Source organism: Spodoptera frugiperda, chromosome 18 (genome assembly GCF_023101765.2).
Source record: "Spodoptera frugiperda isolate SF20-4 chromosome 18, AGI-APGP_CSIRO_Sfru_2.0, whole genome shotgun sequence".
In the NCBI taxonomy this organism is placed as follows: Eukaryota; Metazoa; Arthropoda; class Insecta; order Lepidoptera; family Noctuidae; genus Spodoptera; species Spodoptera frugiperda.
In genome coordinates, this window is record NC_064229.1 from 1,416,566 (window position 1) to 1,430,985 (window position 14,420).

A 14,420-nucleotide genomic window follows, 5' to 3' on the forward strand; every position below is an offset into this window, starting at 1 on the left:
ATAGAACGATTTTGCAGGATGCTTTTATGTAACTAATTTGGTTTAATAAATAAATCATTGCGCATTTTCCACCTAACCTAACTGTCATTAGGGCGTGGATTCGAAAACTATACGTATACGGTAAGTACCAATATGACTTTTTCCGATATATGTAAGTACATACTTACTAAGATTATTTAGACACCACTGACAAACTGTGAAGGAAAACAGCGTGAGGAAAACTGGGCTTTATAACTTCTGATTATAAGTTTGAAATCGCTAAGCCGCATTGAGCAAGCCTGGTAATAAATGCTCAAATCTTCTCTGTATGAAAAGAAGTCTTGTATACTGGATTAAAATAAAAGTTCAAATTCAAATCGCCCTTAATTGGTCAACTTGCATCACATCAACAATACCTATAAGTGGCCAGTGAAGCCAAAGGCCTCTTTTTGAAGGCTGAAGACCGAGGGCTGAAACTATTTGTCGGATCAACCATCGGGCGCTGATGGTGGTGTCACAGTTTTTTACTATTTCCATTGTCATTTTCGTTAAACATGTTTATGTTGCAAATAAAACAGTTAATATTTTTTCATACTTGACTGAAAGTAAGAAATGTAATCTGTATACACCTACAAATCATTAACATCTACGTTTATACCCTTTGTACTAAATAGGGGTTATGTTGTCTATAGAGAAACCTGCACTAGCTAGGCTATTCAACACAAATCCAGCGCATGAATCGAACTCACAACAATAGCTTTTGTTATCAACGAGAAATAACAGCAAAAACAACAGAAAAACTATTTCAAAATATCTCTTTCGTTTTCATTCAGATGTCATGATTTTTTTTATTGATAAATAGTTAACTATTTATTTTTCAGGTATTATGAACGCTATTTTTATCAATTTTGTGTTGTTATTAGTTCTTTCAAATATAGAGTGTTAAACTGAAACGTTACGCTTTTTATCCCTGAAAGGGTACTTAAACAGACGCACAGACGGAGCACATTATGCCATTTGTGTTATAAGTCTCTTGTGATAGTTAGTGAGGTTATTGCCATATACTGGGCACAATTCCAGACTCCGGGCTACTGGCCGGATCTCGACGGCCAGTTCGGCTTCCGCAGAGAAAGACCTCACGACATGGTAAGAGTCTGACACTCCCTCCTGCCTCACCCAAGGCGGGAGAAGTCTTTGGATGATTTTCCCCCTCAAAAAAAAAAGACTCCGGGCTACTGCTGAGATGTTCAAAAAGCCGAAATAAGATTGAGATTGCGAGATTGAAGATTGAGATAGCTTTATAGAGCTTAATCTTATTTTTTTTGGGACAAGCCTGCCACTACCTCCCAGACCGCTGCAACTCCTGTAAGCCAGAATTTACAGTAGATACTACTATAAAAACACCGGAACCCTGAAGTCCAGCACGTCTCAGGGATATGAATGACTCTTCTGGATCCCGCAAAGAAATAAATCAGAAGATGTTATTAGAGGAGAAGAAAAGAAAACGATAGTTTTCACTTTGCTCGGTGAATTTAATGCAGGAGACAGGATGACTTAAGCCTAAAGGCACAAAAGATACTTCACAACTGGGATAAGCCCAGTCGCCAAGCACCACGGAAATTTTACTTAAAACTAAATGGGGCTAGTTTAAGCCCCGGCTTAATCTTATTGTCAAATTCTTGTTTTAAACCCTACACAGTATAGCCTTATACTCCTAACCTCGTACCTCCAATAGACGAGCAATGAATCAAACGACCTGACATAAAACATATTTTTAATGAAACGTGAAACAATGTATTTCCCCTGCAACATGTAGCGTTGCATTAAAAGCCGGCGAACAGGATGTCGACGCTGTATTTAAGTGCATGTAACTACTTTGACTCGCCGCCACGTGTTACATGGCTCTCGATATCTGTGGACCAAGTTATAAGAGAATGGAGGTTTATATTTTTTATACTACTGCTTTTTTTGGCGGGGAAACTCATCCAATGACTTCTCCCGCCTTGTGCGAGACGGGAGGGAGTATCAAACTCTTACTAGCTAAAAACCACCCCGTTCCTACTCCTGCTTTCGAACCGGAGCCCCGGTAAACCCGCTAGGTAGTCCGCAGCTCCGATTTATACTACTGCTAGCTTCTGCCAGCGGTTTCCCGTAGTATAAAAAGCCTAGCCTGTGTGGTATTCTACACAAGGAGAAGCTCTTCCATTGGAGGTTCTCTCTGTTTATAATATACACAGTCAATTATTTATTTAAATACACTCGCTTTCAATAGAATGTATTAAGCTGTTTTACGCCTGTCACATCACTGACTCAGGGCCAGTTGAAAACCAGCGCGGGCACCAGCTATCCGACGTTATTGCTGAATTGTACCTATTTGGTGCATCCGCGGGACACAATAAAAATGTAAAGGTTTTTTTTTGTTTTTGTTTTTTATTTCTTTTTTCTTATGCATGTACACCTGGTGTTTTTTATTACAATTTTTTGTTATGATGTGTGTTTTGCGGCCTGTGCCAATTATTTTCTTCTTCTTCTTCACACTATAACCCACCTCTGTTCCAAATTTCATCTCGATCTCTTCAGTCGTTTTTACAAACGAAACTATTCGGGAACTGACGGGACAACGTAAGAAACTATTATAACATAAATCTATTTTACTTAAAAACTAAAATAATTAAAATCAGTACTCCTTTTCACTTGATAGGTAACAAATCCATTGTAATGGGGCAGCCGAACAAATCCCGTCTGTAAGCCATTTCATACGTAAGTTAAAGAGCATGCAAAAACATTTTTTTTTACCTTCTTTACATTTATCATGAAACTGCTGTAAGTTTGTCACTTAGAACCCTGTAATGTCAGGAACGATTAAATACTTAATACCATGTTTACCTACAATCCATATGGATTTATCTGTTTGTATTTGTGTGTGTGCAATAAAGTATAATAATTAGGTGAAAATAAAAACATAAAACAGCAAAGCCTTCTAAAAAAACAAAACATTTTTTTTCTACATCATACACAACATACGAAAAAAAAATAACGTCACACGAAAAAAATCGAGAGATCCGCGCGCACACACTAAAAACGAAAACGACACGCGAGGGTTCCGTAACGCGAAAACTCCCCAACTATCTGCGCTTCATAAATTGCTATCTCCAAAAACCTTCCGATTTACTTCAGTATAATAACCGGCTCTAGTAGGAAGGATGAACTAGCAAATCGTCTTTAAGTTGTGTTATGGCTAAAATCATCTGGCTGTGGAGCATAAAACGGTTTTTATGGTTATGTACCATGGTGCGGTCGAGTGGAAGGGATGGGGAATTTAGAGGTTGTATGGTCAATCGGTTTGACGGGACAGTTAGGGGTTTGGGTCCGTTTCATCACCTATGAATAGGGATTGTTTAAGGACATTTGAGTGTAATGTGCTTTTCATACGTATATGGTACGTATCTGACGATCCGTCGTTAATGTTGCACGTGTATCTCGTATCTCATTATTTAATTGTAAATTATTTATTTTTTTATGGTTTAAATCGGTTAACGAGCCGACGGATAACCTGATGGTAAGCGCCGCCGCCTATCCCGACCCGAATCACCAGAGGCGCTGTAGGCGACAAGTGCGTTGCCAGCCTTTTAGGGGTTAGGAATTTAAGGGTTGTTGGGAAATCGGGGTTGGGAATATTGAGGATGAAATTTGGAAAAGGATAGATTATGGTCTGGAATAACACATATATTACTGGATATCCCACTGGAATGGTGACGAAGCCACTGGCAGAAGTTAGACTATCAATGTAATCCAAAAATTGCTTCTAGACATCAAAATTGTATTATTTTTCTATATACAAATATTTAATCAGATCAATAAAAACATAAATAAATGGTAGGTAACCTTATCTCCATAATATACTAGGTACTACGTAATAAAACAGTCACAAGTTTAAACTAACAATAAATAATAAAGTGCCTGTCTTAATTCCTAAAGCAAAATAGTCCATGCGTTACAAGACCATGTTTCACGACCGCCATACATAAACAAATCGATTTCATATTACATTATAATTACACCAACAAATCACGTGAACCAATAAATATTTTGTTTCCTACGTATCTGTAAGCAACTCGATACCAGCACTCGAGTAAAGCTCTCGATTTATAGCGAGAATCGAATAATTGATTCGTATCGATACGGCCGGAGGAATAAATCACCATTGCCGATGCCCTGGGATTTGAATGACGCAGTTTGATCAAAATATAATGGAATCAAAAATGTCGTATATTTATGTTTACTATGTTATGACGTCACGTGCGTAGAATTTTCTATTCTGGGTTAAGAATTTTCGTAACATCGTGATGTAATTTTTTCTCAAAACTGATTTCTTTGGAAGTAGTGTTGGTAATTTTGTATTCATTTAATATAACTAGCTACTTCCGCGCGGTTTCACCCGCTCTGCTCGGCTCCTATTGGTCATAGCGTGATGTTTTATAGCCTATAGCCTTCCTCGATAAATGGACTATCCAACACAAAAAGAATTATTCAAATCGGACCAGTAGTTCCGGAGATTAGCGCGTTCAAACAAACAAACAAACAAACTCTTCAGCTTTATAATATTAGTATAGATATGACTGTTGATGAAGCGAAAGAGGTATACAATGTGATAGGGGCGAGACTTCTAACCCGTTAAGGCTGAGTTCTACACCTAATTTTATTGACAAAAGTCGGGGGTCGAAGTGGTCGAATCCCCTCCCCCTGAAAGTTATGGCTATTTTAATATTTTTTTTACTTTTTTTGATATTAAAGGTTGTATGCGTCGTAGAAACAAAAAAAAAGACGACAAACGGTAGCTAATAACCTTGGCTAACTAATTCATTACCTACTATTTTCAAATGTTTGATAATGTTTTGGTGAGAAAAAAATCATTTGTGAATTATTTTTACCGAAAAAATCACTATTTTTCAATATTTTCAATTAGGGGTTCAACTCCCCATATTATTATTTTTGTCGATAAAATTAGATGTAGTACTCAGCCTTAACGGGTTAGAAGTCCCACGCCTATCACATTGTATATCATTCGTAGCAATTGGAGTTCCATTGTCTCATGTGTCCCCATTGGAGACAGGCGTGAGGTATGTAATATGTAAGAAGGATCTTTAGTAACTCCAAGCTAAAACTCTCTGATCTGATGAAAAATTTTTATCGGATTTTTAATCATTGGATATTTGGAATTATTCCTGCAGTCTTGACTAACAAGTCAAGATCATCTGAAGCGTTAAAATTAATTGTATAGAAAACAAGTTGTCAATATTCTGCATTGTGTAATTAATTTTTTTCTGTAATCTTCTTAAATGAATTTCTGTTCGTTAGTCTCGCTAAAATTCGAAAACGGCTTAAGTGATTTAGTAAGTTTTGGTTTTGGATACTGTGTCGAGGTCCAGGGAAGGTTTAAAAGGTGAGAAGATTAAAGACGGTACTTAAGTTTGCCGGGTCAGCTAAAAAATGAAAAATACCTATAAACCTGAGTTGAAAGAAAATTCCTCGACTTTCAAGACCAACCTCTTAACGCACTACCTCGTTTCATACCATAACAAGTTATGACGGGCCCATCAAAATACAGAATAGGAGCAACAAATATCAATTTCACGACCCTCGGCTCGTATTTAACGGGCAGGATACACATTAACTTAACTCATACTTAACTGTAGTAAGTTAGAGAGCCCTGCTATAGGTCTCTAGCTTATAATATCGGATAACCTATACATATCGCGGTAATTGCTTAGGGGCCGTTATACGTAATTAATTTTAATGTATTCATGTTTGTGTTTAATAACTACCTTATTCAGTGAGTAAGAATATTGGGTTATGTTCCGGGTTTGGTAGCAATGTGTACTTACAAGTTACGAGTAACGTCACGCCTTTTACCCCCGAAGGGGTAGGCAGTGTACCTGCACATTACAGCACGTAATGCCGCTGTACACTGTATACTCACTTTTCACCATTTGTGTTATAAATCCCTTGTATTATTTGTAAGAGCTTGTAATTGCCCATCATTAATTTATTATCTTTAATTATTTTAAGATATTAGCTGTAAGCTTTCCAAAAGTGTAAAATAAAATAAAACAAAATATATAACGTTAAATAGGTAACATTTTTGTCCCATTCCTAGGCAAAGGCCTCTCCGGAGTTGCGGACTACCTAGTGGATTTACTGGGGCTCCGGTTCGACAAGCAGGAGTAGGAACGGGGTGGTTTTTAGTCAGTAAGAGTCTGACACTCCCTCTCGCCTCGCCCTGGTGAGAGAAGTTATTGGATGATTTTCCCCCCTTAAAAAAAATGCCCTCTAAGCCTTCAATATAGACATTAACTTTAATATTAGTTATTCTAATAACTATAAGCAATGTTTCTTCTCCCATTCTAACACGATAGAACAATAGTCTAGCTCTGATAACAATGCAATATGTAAAGGAAACAACCCCATACAAATTACCGACTGACAGCCGCACGTGAGCTGGGTAGATAAAATTGAATTCTATGCCCTCGAGACAAGGTATATGATTGGATGCCGGCTTATAGAGCTACGTAAACTAGTATAATTCTGTGGGTTGTTCCGTAGTCGTAAAGGAGCTATGAAGTTGTATGAGTGTGTTTGGAAACTATCGATGTTTAGGATTATATTTCAAGTATAGTCTGTTAACCTCTTGTCTGTTTGTATATGAAATACAATAGAAAATAGATTTACGTTCCGGTATAGTTACCAAAGGTTTAATACTTTTTTAGGTACTACATATTTGGAAAAATACAGAATAAACTTTAGCTTTGATACATTAAAATAGTCATAAGATATAGGTTACTATTTTATGGAAGAAGTGGTAAACGCACGGTTTAATTACCATTTTTTTAAGGGGGAAAAATTATCCAATTACTTCTCCCGTCTTGGGCGAAGCGAGAGGGAGTGTCAGACTTTTACTGACTAAAAACCACCCCGTTCTTATTCCTGCTCTTCGAGCCGGAGCCCCGGTAACCCCGCTAGGCAGTCCGCAGCTCCGTGCTGTCTAATTAGCTAATGTTAAGTTATCTTAATCTCTAAACAACAATGGCAACCACCAGAGCAGTTAAGATGAAAAATTAAATAAAACTATCTTATTTGTTTTTTTTATAACGTCACGCCTTTAATCCCCGAAGGGGTAGGCAGAGGTACACATTATGGCACATAATGCCAATGCAAACCCACATTTCACAATTTATATTCAAGTCCCATGCAATAGGCGGTGCGCCTATTGCCATAATTACCGGGCACATTTCTAGACTCTGTGCTACCACTGAGAATTTTTCGAAAAACCGAAAAAACCCAGTAATATTTCGCCCGACCCGGGAACCCGAGATTCGTTGCCCGGCAGTCGCAGTTGCAACCACTCGGCCAACGAAGTAGTCTTATCTGTTACTTATTTGATTTTCCTTTAATCCCATCATATAGATGGTTGGTAGGCCACAACTGTGCATTTCTCACGAAACTTTCTGGCTCGCACAGCAAAACTGTGGAATAAACTGTCGTCCGAGGTATTTCCGAATCGATACGACCTTCAAACCTTCAAGACGAACCTCAAAGAGCGTATTCCTTTGGGCCAGCAATGCATCTGTGACTCCTCTGGTGTTGCGGGTGTCCATGGGCGGCGCTGATCGCTTACCATCAGGTGATCCGTCTGTTCCTTTGTCCCCTATTCCATAAAAACGAAGAATGGATTGATAACTAAAACTACAAGTACCAAATTGACACAAGAAGCTACTCCAACAATATGAATTCAATTAATCCGTAGATGTGTGCACCGCCTTACAAGCACACTGTACATGTACCGTACAACTCTAAAATGTAAGGCTAGGGACACACCAGACGCAAACTAAATAAAACCTGCCATACATTTTATCGTCTTAGAGAAGTAATCCACATTTTCTTTGAATCCTACGATCCGTTTCGAATAATAAGTGGTACTTGGTAATTTTCTTTTCATTCCTGTGTGAAAATAAGAAGGAGTAAGCTTTAAGCTCGGGTTTACTGGAGGGAGGGGGAGGGTATAAATTAAGCTTAAGCTTTATTTGGACACAAATCTTTTGCTATAGAGCTCGGAGTACTGTGATGGTGTGACTAGCGGTTGCTTCGTGGTTTTACTCCGTTTTTTAATCGATTACGTTTGTACCTTTTTTTATTTACTGCCTGCTAGCCGAGTGGTTGCAAGTGCGACTGCAGAGCATGGGGTCTCGGGTTCGAATCCCGGGTCGCGCAAAGTATTAATGGGCTTTTTTCGGCTTTTCGAAAATCTCTCAGTAGTCTAGAAAAGTGCCCAGTATATGGCAATAGGCTCACTACCTGTTACATGAGACTTACAACATAAATTGTGACACACAGTGGTATTACGTGCCATAATGTGCACCTCTGCCTACCCCTTCGGGGATTAAAGGCGTGACGATATGTGTGCTTTCTTTATTTACAACTATTATTTGTTTTTAGAAACATTGCATTAAGTCTGTCAGTCCATCAATTGTCTGTCACTCATTCTGTTTATTTTATTTATTTATTAATTTATGTACAACATACGGACAGATTGTAGGAGATTACTGGAGGTACATAGGTGTATAGGGTAAATAAATACAATCAACATGAAAACCGTAAGTTTATTTAATAATCCAACGCTCATTATATTTAATCACATAATTTTTACATAGTTTCGTCTTAAAAATAACTTCTTGAGATTTTTGCGTTCTTGAAAACGTTTTATTTGAAGTGGTACATTTGAAAATCAATTTTATTTAGAAAAGAAATAAGGTTGCTTTTGATATGTTATGTAATGATAAGGTTGAGTGAATTATTTACAAAAAAAATGTTTTTTTTTTACTTTTAAAAACGTATTCAAGAAGTTGAAATCTCGATAAATTTACAAATATGTTTAAATTGATATGGAAGAGTTTGTCTATAAATTCTATTATTATTTCTTATTAACTATTATTTAATAATAATAATTGTTGGCATCCTTTGAATTTACAATTTTATAGTCTTTGGAACTTCATATTTACATATCACTCTGGATTTGATCCATATGCTATCTTTCAGGCATCTGAAACAAAAATAAATAAAATTAATTAACGTTAATCATTCAATAGGCTCACCCCCTATTACATGGGACTTAAAACACAAATGGTGAAAAGTGGGTGTACATTGTATAGCGGCATTACGTGCCGTAATGTGCATCTCTGCCTACGCTTTTTTTTAAGAGGGAAAAATCATCCAATGACGTTCCGCCTTGGGTGAGGCGGGAGGGAGTGTCAGACTCTTACTGACTAGACCACCCTGTTCTTTCTTTGCTTCGCTTTGAGCTAGAGCCCCGGTAACCTGTTACGTTGTGCGTAGCTCCGGATACCTCTGCCTACCCTTCGGGGATAAAAGGCGTGACGTTGCGTCTAATTAACATTATTTTTTCACAAATGGAAATGCATATAAGTAACTACTAACGAATTGGAGAAAGATAAACAAAATTAAGTAGAACTCAAGATTGTGGTACCTAAGTACAATAAATTGAACCCAAAGGTAGGTTTTTATTATTTATTAACCTATTCTTTCTGTGTTCATTTTTACCGACTTCAAAAAAGAGGAGGTACTATGTTCGGATGTTTGTTTTTTTTTTGTTAAACGTGATTGTTTCTGGGGTCATAACTATCTCTGTATTAATATTTATCAAAATTATATTTATTAATTACTTTTATCCATCAAGATTTCGATGAAAGATAGAAAGAAAGCGAAGATATAGTTTTAATATAAAATTAGCATCAAATTATGTTCCATCCACCAATTATGGTATGGACACTTCTACAACAAAGTTGAATACATGTAACTTTTATTTGAACTTTGGGAGGGCTGGGGAAGGGGCAAACACTCAATGACTTCTCCCGCCTTGGGTAAGGCGGGAGGGAGTGTCAGACTCTTACTGACTAAAAACCACCCTGTTCCTACTCCTGCTTTTCGAGCTGGAGCCGCGGTAACCCGCTAGATGCAGCAACTTATATCAGATCTAGGTTAAGCATTAATATGCATAAACATCTTTCATTAAACAAGGGTCGTTAATTCAATACAATTGGACCTTATTAAACAACATAAAGTATTAGTTCCGGAGGGTTCCGTGTAACTAAGGGTCGATAACATCAAATATTTATTGGAACTGCCGACTGCGGTTAATTTTCGCAAAGCCAAAGATTGTTTGGTTAACAGTTTAATTGTTTACGCCGACAATTGGTTCGATCATTTGTATTTTAACACGGAACCGACCCTTTTTGGCAGAGACGGATTTAAAAGATGAAGCGCCCTAGGTAAGCTCGTTGGCGCCCCTAATTCATTTTGGCGCCACTATGGGTAGTTGGACACGTGCATCTCTTAGTGTCCCTCTTTTAACTTTAACTGGCGCTGGCGCCCTAAGTACTTGCCTAGTTTGCTATAGGGATAATACGGCTCAGATTTTTGGGAGGTTTCGGAAACTATTAACAAGTAACTATTTTTAACTGAAACTGAAAAGGTTGAGAAGGTAAAACTATTTTATCTGTATCGTTACGCCTTTAATCCCTAAAGGTGTAAGCAGAGGTGCACGTTACGGCACATTATTAAAAAATAATACGTATTAATTTTACTTTTTATAGTATCAATGTAGGAAATCAGCAACTCATTTGATTTTTATATTACTTGAAAACATGATTTATATAATTCCTATATCTAAAATGTTTTGCAGCGAAATTTACTATATTCCAAGACTTTCTTAACAATTCCTCCATGTTCCTTATTTAAAGAAATCTTAATTAATTTTGGATATGGTGATCTCTGATGAGTTTAGAACTTGACTGAAAAGTTTCGGGCTTGAAATTTTGCTACCAGTCTGTTTCTACTAATGATTATGATGGTCTAATTGGTGAGATGGTAAGATATCCTCTCACCATGTTTTCTGGTGGTGGTGGTGGGCTGTACGCTGACTTGTGTGGCTCGGAGCTCGCCTCCCTGATGCTGTAGCTCTTGTTGTCACTTGACTCCAGCACCACGCGCGGCGGCTCGTTGTCTGGACATCAGAAACCATTATACAATGTGATAGGTGTGGGACTTCTAACCCGTTAAGGCTGAGTACTACATCTAATTTTATCGACAAAAAAATAATAGGGGGTTGAACCCCTAATTGAAAATATTGAAAATAGTGATTTTTTCGGTAAAAATAATTCAGAAAAGATTTTTTCTCACCAAAACATTATCAAACATATGAAAAAAGTAATGAATTAGTTAGCCAAGGTTATTAGCTACGGCTTTACCGATTTTTTTGTTTCTACGACGCATTTGTATTCGTTTGATATCAAAAAAAGTAAAAAAAATATTAAAATAGCTATAATTTTTAAGGTAGGGGATTCGACCCCTTTCACCCCCGACTTTTATCAATAAAATTAGATGTAGAACCCAGCCTTAACGGGTTAGAAGTCTCACCCCTATCACATTGTATATTTCTTTAGCACTTTAGGGGAACCATGCCTCATGTGGGAGAAGTATTCTTGATTTGACCAGAGTGCTATCTGGACCTTATAAAAAACTGGCATAAAACAAATGCATTGTGTTTCATAATTAGGTACACCTGTTTATTCTTTGACTGAACAAGCGCAATTTAGGCAAGAACAAGGAACAATTTCCCCCTTCACAATCTTACTCACCAGCCTTAGGATTCAATATGTCAGGTTTGGTCTCCAGCTTGTCTGCAGGCGCAGGGTATGCTATGAGGAACCGCCTCCCCTGAGCGTCCACCTGCACCACGCTCTGCGAAGGTCGCTTGGAGGTGGTGGTAGTTTCTCCTCGCCTGGTAAAAATCATACCATTAATAGGATAGGTCAAAATTGTTGCAGTTGGAATTTGAACATTACGACAACAGATCGCGATAATTCTTGCCTAATATTTTAAATAAACATTTCTTTTAAATTAGGCTTTACACACCAATATTAGGATTGGGATATTTCCAGGTGATGTCTCCAGCTAATTCTGTGTTTCATGTAAATATTACAACTTACGAGTAATGATTGTTTCGGAAATCATAGGTGTATAATTTAGCTACGCGTAATTACGTACGTACTTTCAATTAAAAATAATTAGGTTAACAAATTTTTCGTATGATATTTTGTCATAAATTCTTTTTTGACTGCACGGTTGGCGCAGTGGTTGGGCATACTTGCCGTGCAACGTGTCGCGAGTTCGATTCCCGCACGGAACAATTCTTTGTGTGATCCATAAATTGTTGTTTCGGGTCTGGATGTATGTGCATGAACTTGTATTTGTAAACGTAACCACGACATAGGAAAAATCCTAGCGTGTGGCAAATTTAAAAAACGTACCAACCTATTTTAAAAATATTTATTTGCTAATGCCTAGTTTCTATACCAAATCTTACAACAAAAACATCAAGTTTCACTAAACAACTTATCACCAAAAACTAACAAGAAAACGAATAGAAAATAGAAAATTTTAATTAAACAAGTCTTCACATCCTATCTTGAACCCGCAAACTACTTTGGACCTCATAAATAGTCTTTAAAACAATAGTTGGCTGCAACCCCCATAAACCAGGGGCCCTATAATCAACGTATGTTTAGCACAGAACTTGGGGCTCGGTTTGGCTAACTGCCAGCCTACATTTCCTCAGACCTTATCTTAAATAACAATTTACTAATAATAAGATCATTCCAACTAATGGCGTCTTTAGTTCTTGAATTTGTTTCTTTATTGAGGAAAAAAGGAGTTTGTGATAATTTATTTAAGACAAGCAAAGTTTTAATATTAGGATTCGTATTTTAATTGCTGTTTCTTAGAAATTGTGAAAAGCAAATATTTTTTTAATTTGTCTGTGTGAAACATTTTATTTAATTTAATAATGAAAGCGCCTACGAAAAATATTATAGCAATTATCATTTCCTTTAAACTTTGCTCATATGTTTTACCACCAATCACAATTTAGTTACGGTCGTCCCACTGCAGGGCAAAGGTCTCCCTATACCCCTTTCACAGAAATCTCTTTACCACAATATAATATTTTTATTTTTTTTATTTTTATTTTTTTGCCGTCATCGTCCTAATGCAGGGCAAACGTGCAATATTATAATAGTTTACTAAAAACGTAAAACTCCCAACTTTTAAACTTCACTACAATCAAAAGAGCACAAAATAATTAGCACAGTGCACTTCGAATATATCATAGCGAACAAGAAGTGAAAACGAGGTAGTATTTCCTGAGTTCTATTGACGCAAACCAGTTTGCAGACACAAAGGTCCCCTAAGACCTCTTATAGCAGTCAATAAATAATAACTTCTGGTTCGAACCTGCAAAGTTAGTGTTACCTTAGTTGCATTGGAAGTCTACACGGAACTATTGGCAGTTGGTACCATATAAGTTGAGATATCACCGTTTTAAATTGCAAATTCTAATATATGTTCGCAGTTTCAGCTAGAGTGAGATGTTGGTAGGTTTAAGTGTGTGGTTCTAAGTAGACATATGGTTTCAACTTTTTGTCTTCATTGTGATTAAGATCTAAGGTGCTTTTCATCAGAGATGTGCTACGTAGTTATGATACGAAGATGTAATAGCTAAGCTGTGAAATTACGTGACCGTTTCCACTGATACTGAGCGAGTATGATCCACTATGAAGATGCGCCGCCGCAAAGTACCTGTGCAAGGGAGATGTACAGCACGAGTATGCGATGTATCGATAGTAGGGAAACCATCAATAGTACGCATCTTTCTATATATAAAACAAAGCTTAGCTGAGTTTCCACCAGTGCTAAACTAAGTACAACAATAATATCATTGGTGGAAGCCAAACGTATCAACATCAACGTAGCATAGCACATCTCTAGTGGAAAAGCACCCTGAATCAGAAGAACCATAGTCCAATACTAATATGTTTTTTAATAACAACAACAGCAAATAAACCAGTGGTCGGGTCAAAAACTTGTTATACTTTTAAATAAGTTGTTTTTTTATTTCCTAAATATTGTATCTCTTGGTGCCAAGTCAGGTAAAGAAAGTTTCAAATACGTACTTTAATAACTCATAACAAGCCTCCGTAAATAAATCAGGACATTTTAGACATAAAATATTAATTTAACGACTGCAGAATAATACAAGAAGTACTTACTTTCTCACGGCGAGCACTGCAATGGCGCCTGCCGCCGTTAGTATAGCAGCCAGTCCCGCGAACGCAGCAGCTGTCGGGAACTTCGTCTCTGCCCGCGTTGTACTCTCTGTGTTGAATAAAAAGTAATGAATACGTATTTAATATTATAGTATTTATTTCTTAGAAATTAATAACCAATATATGTCGTGATGGCCCGGAGGTTTAAGACTGGTTCTCATGCATGAGGGTTCGAAACCTACCAATGGCAAGTACCAATGTGAG

The 14,420-nt window shown here is 37.2% G+C and overlaps 1 protein-coding gene across 1 annotated transcript in view; it reads right to left on the reverse strand.

The window, feature by feature from the left end:
• Nucleotides 1-8,622: 8,622 nt before the first annotated feature.
• Nucleotides 8,623-14,420, reverse strand: part of LOC118278130 (hemicentin-2) — a 161,705-nt gene continuing 155,907 nt past the window's right edge. Inside the window, exons 16-19 of the mRNA XM_050700260.1 lie at nucleotides 14,160-14,265; nucleotides 11,691-11,833; nucleotides 10,938-11,056; nucleotides 8,623-9,076 (exon numbers count right to left, since the gene is read on the reverse strand). Of these exons, the coding sequence (XP_050556217.1) occupies nucleotides 9,062-9,076; nucleotides 10,938-11,056; nucleotides 11,691-11,833; nucleotides 14,160-14,265 (383 nt within the window). The 3' untranslated portion in view covers nucleotides 8,623-9,061. The remainder of the gene's footprint in view (nucleotides 9,077-10,937; nucleotides 11,057-11,690; nucleotides 11,834-14,159; nucleotides 14,266-14,420) is intronic.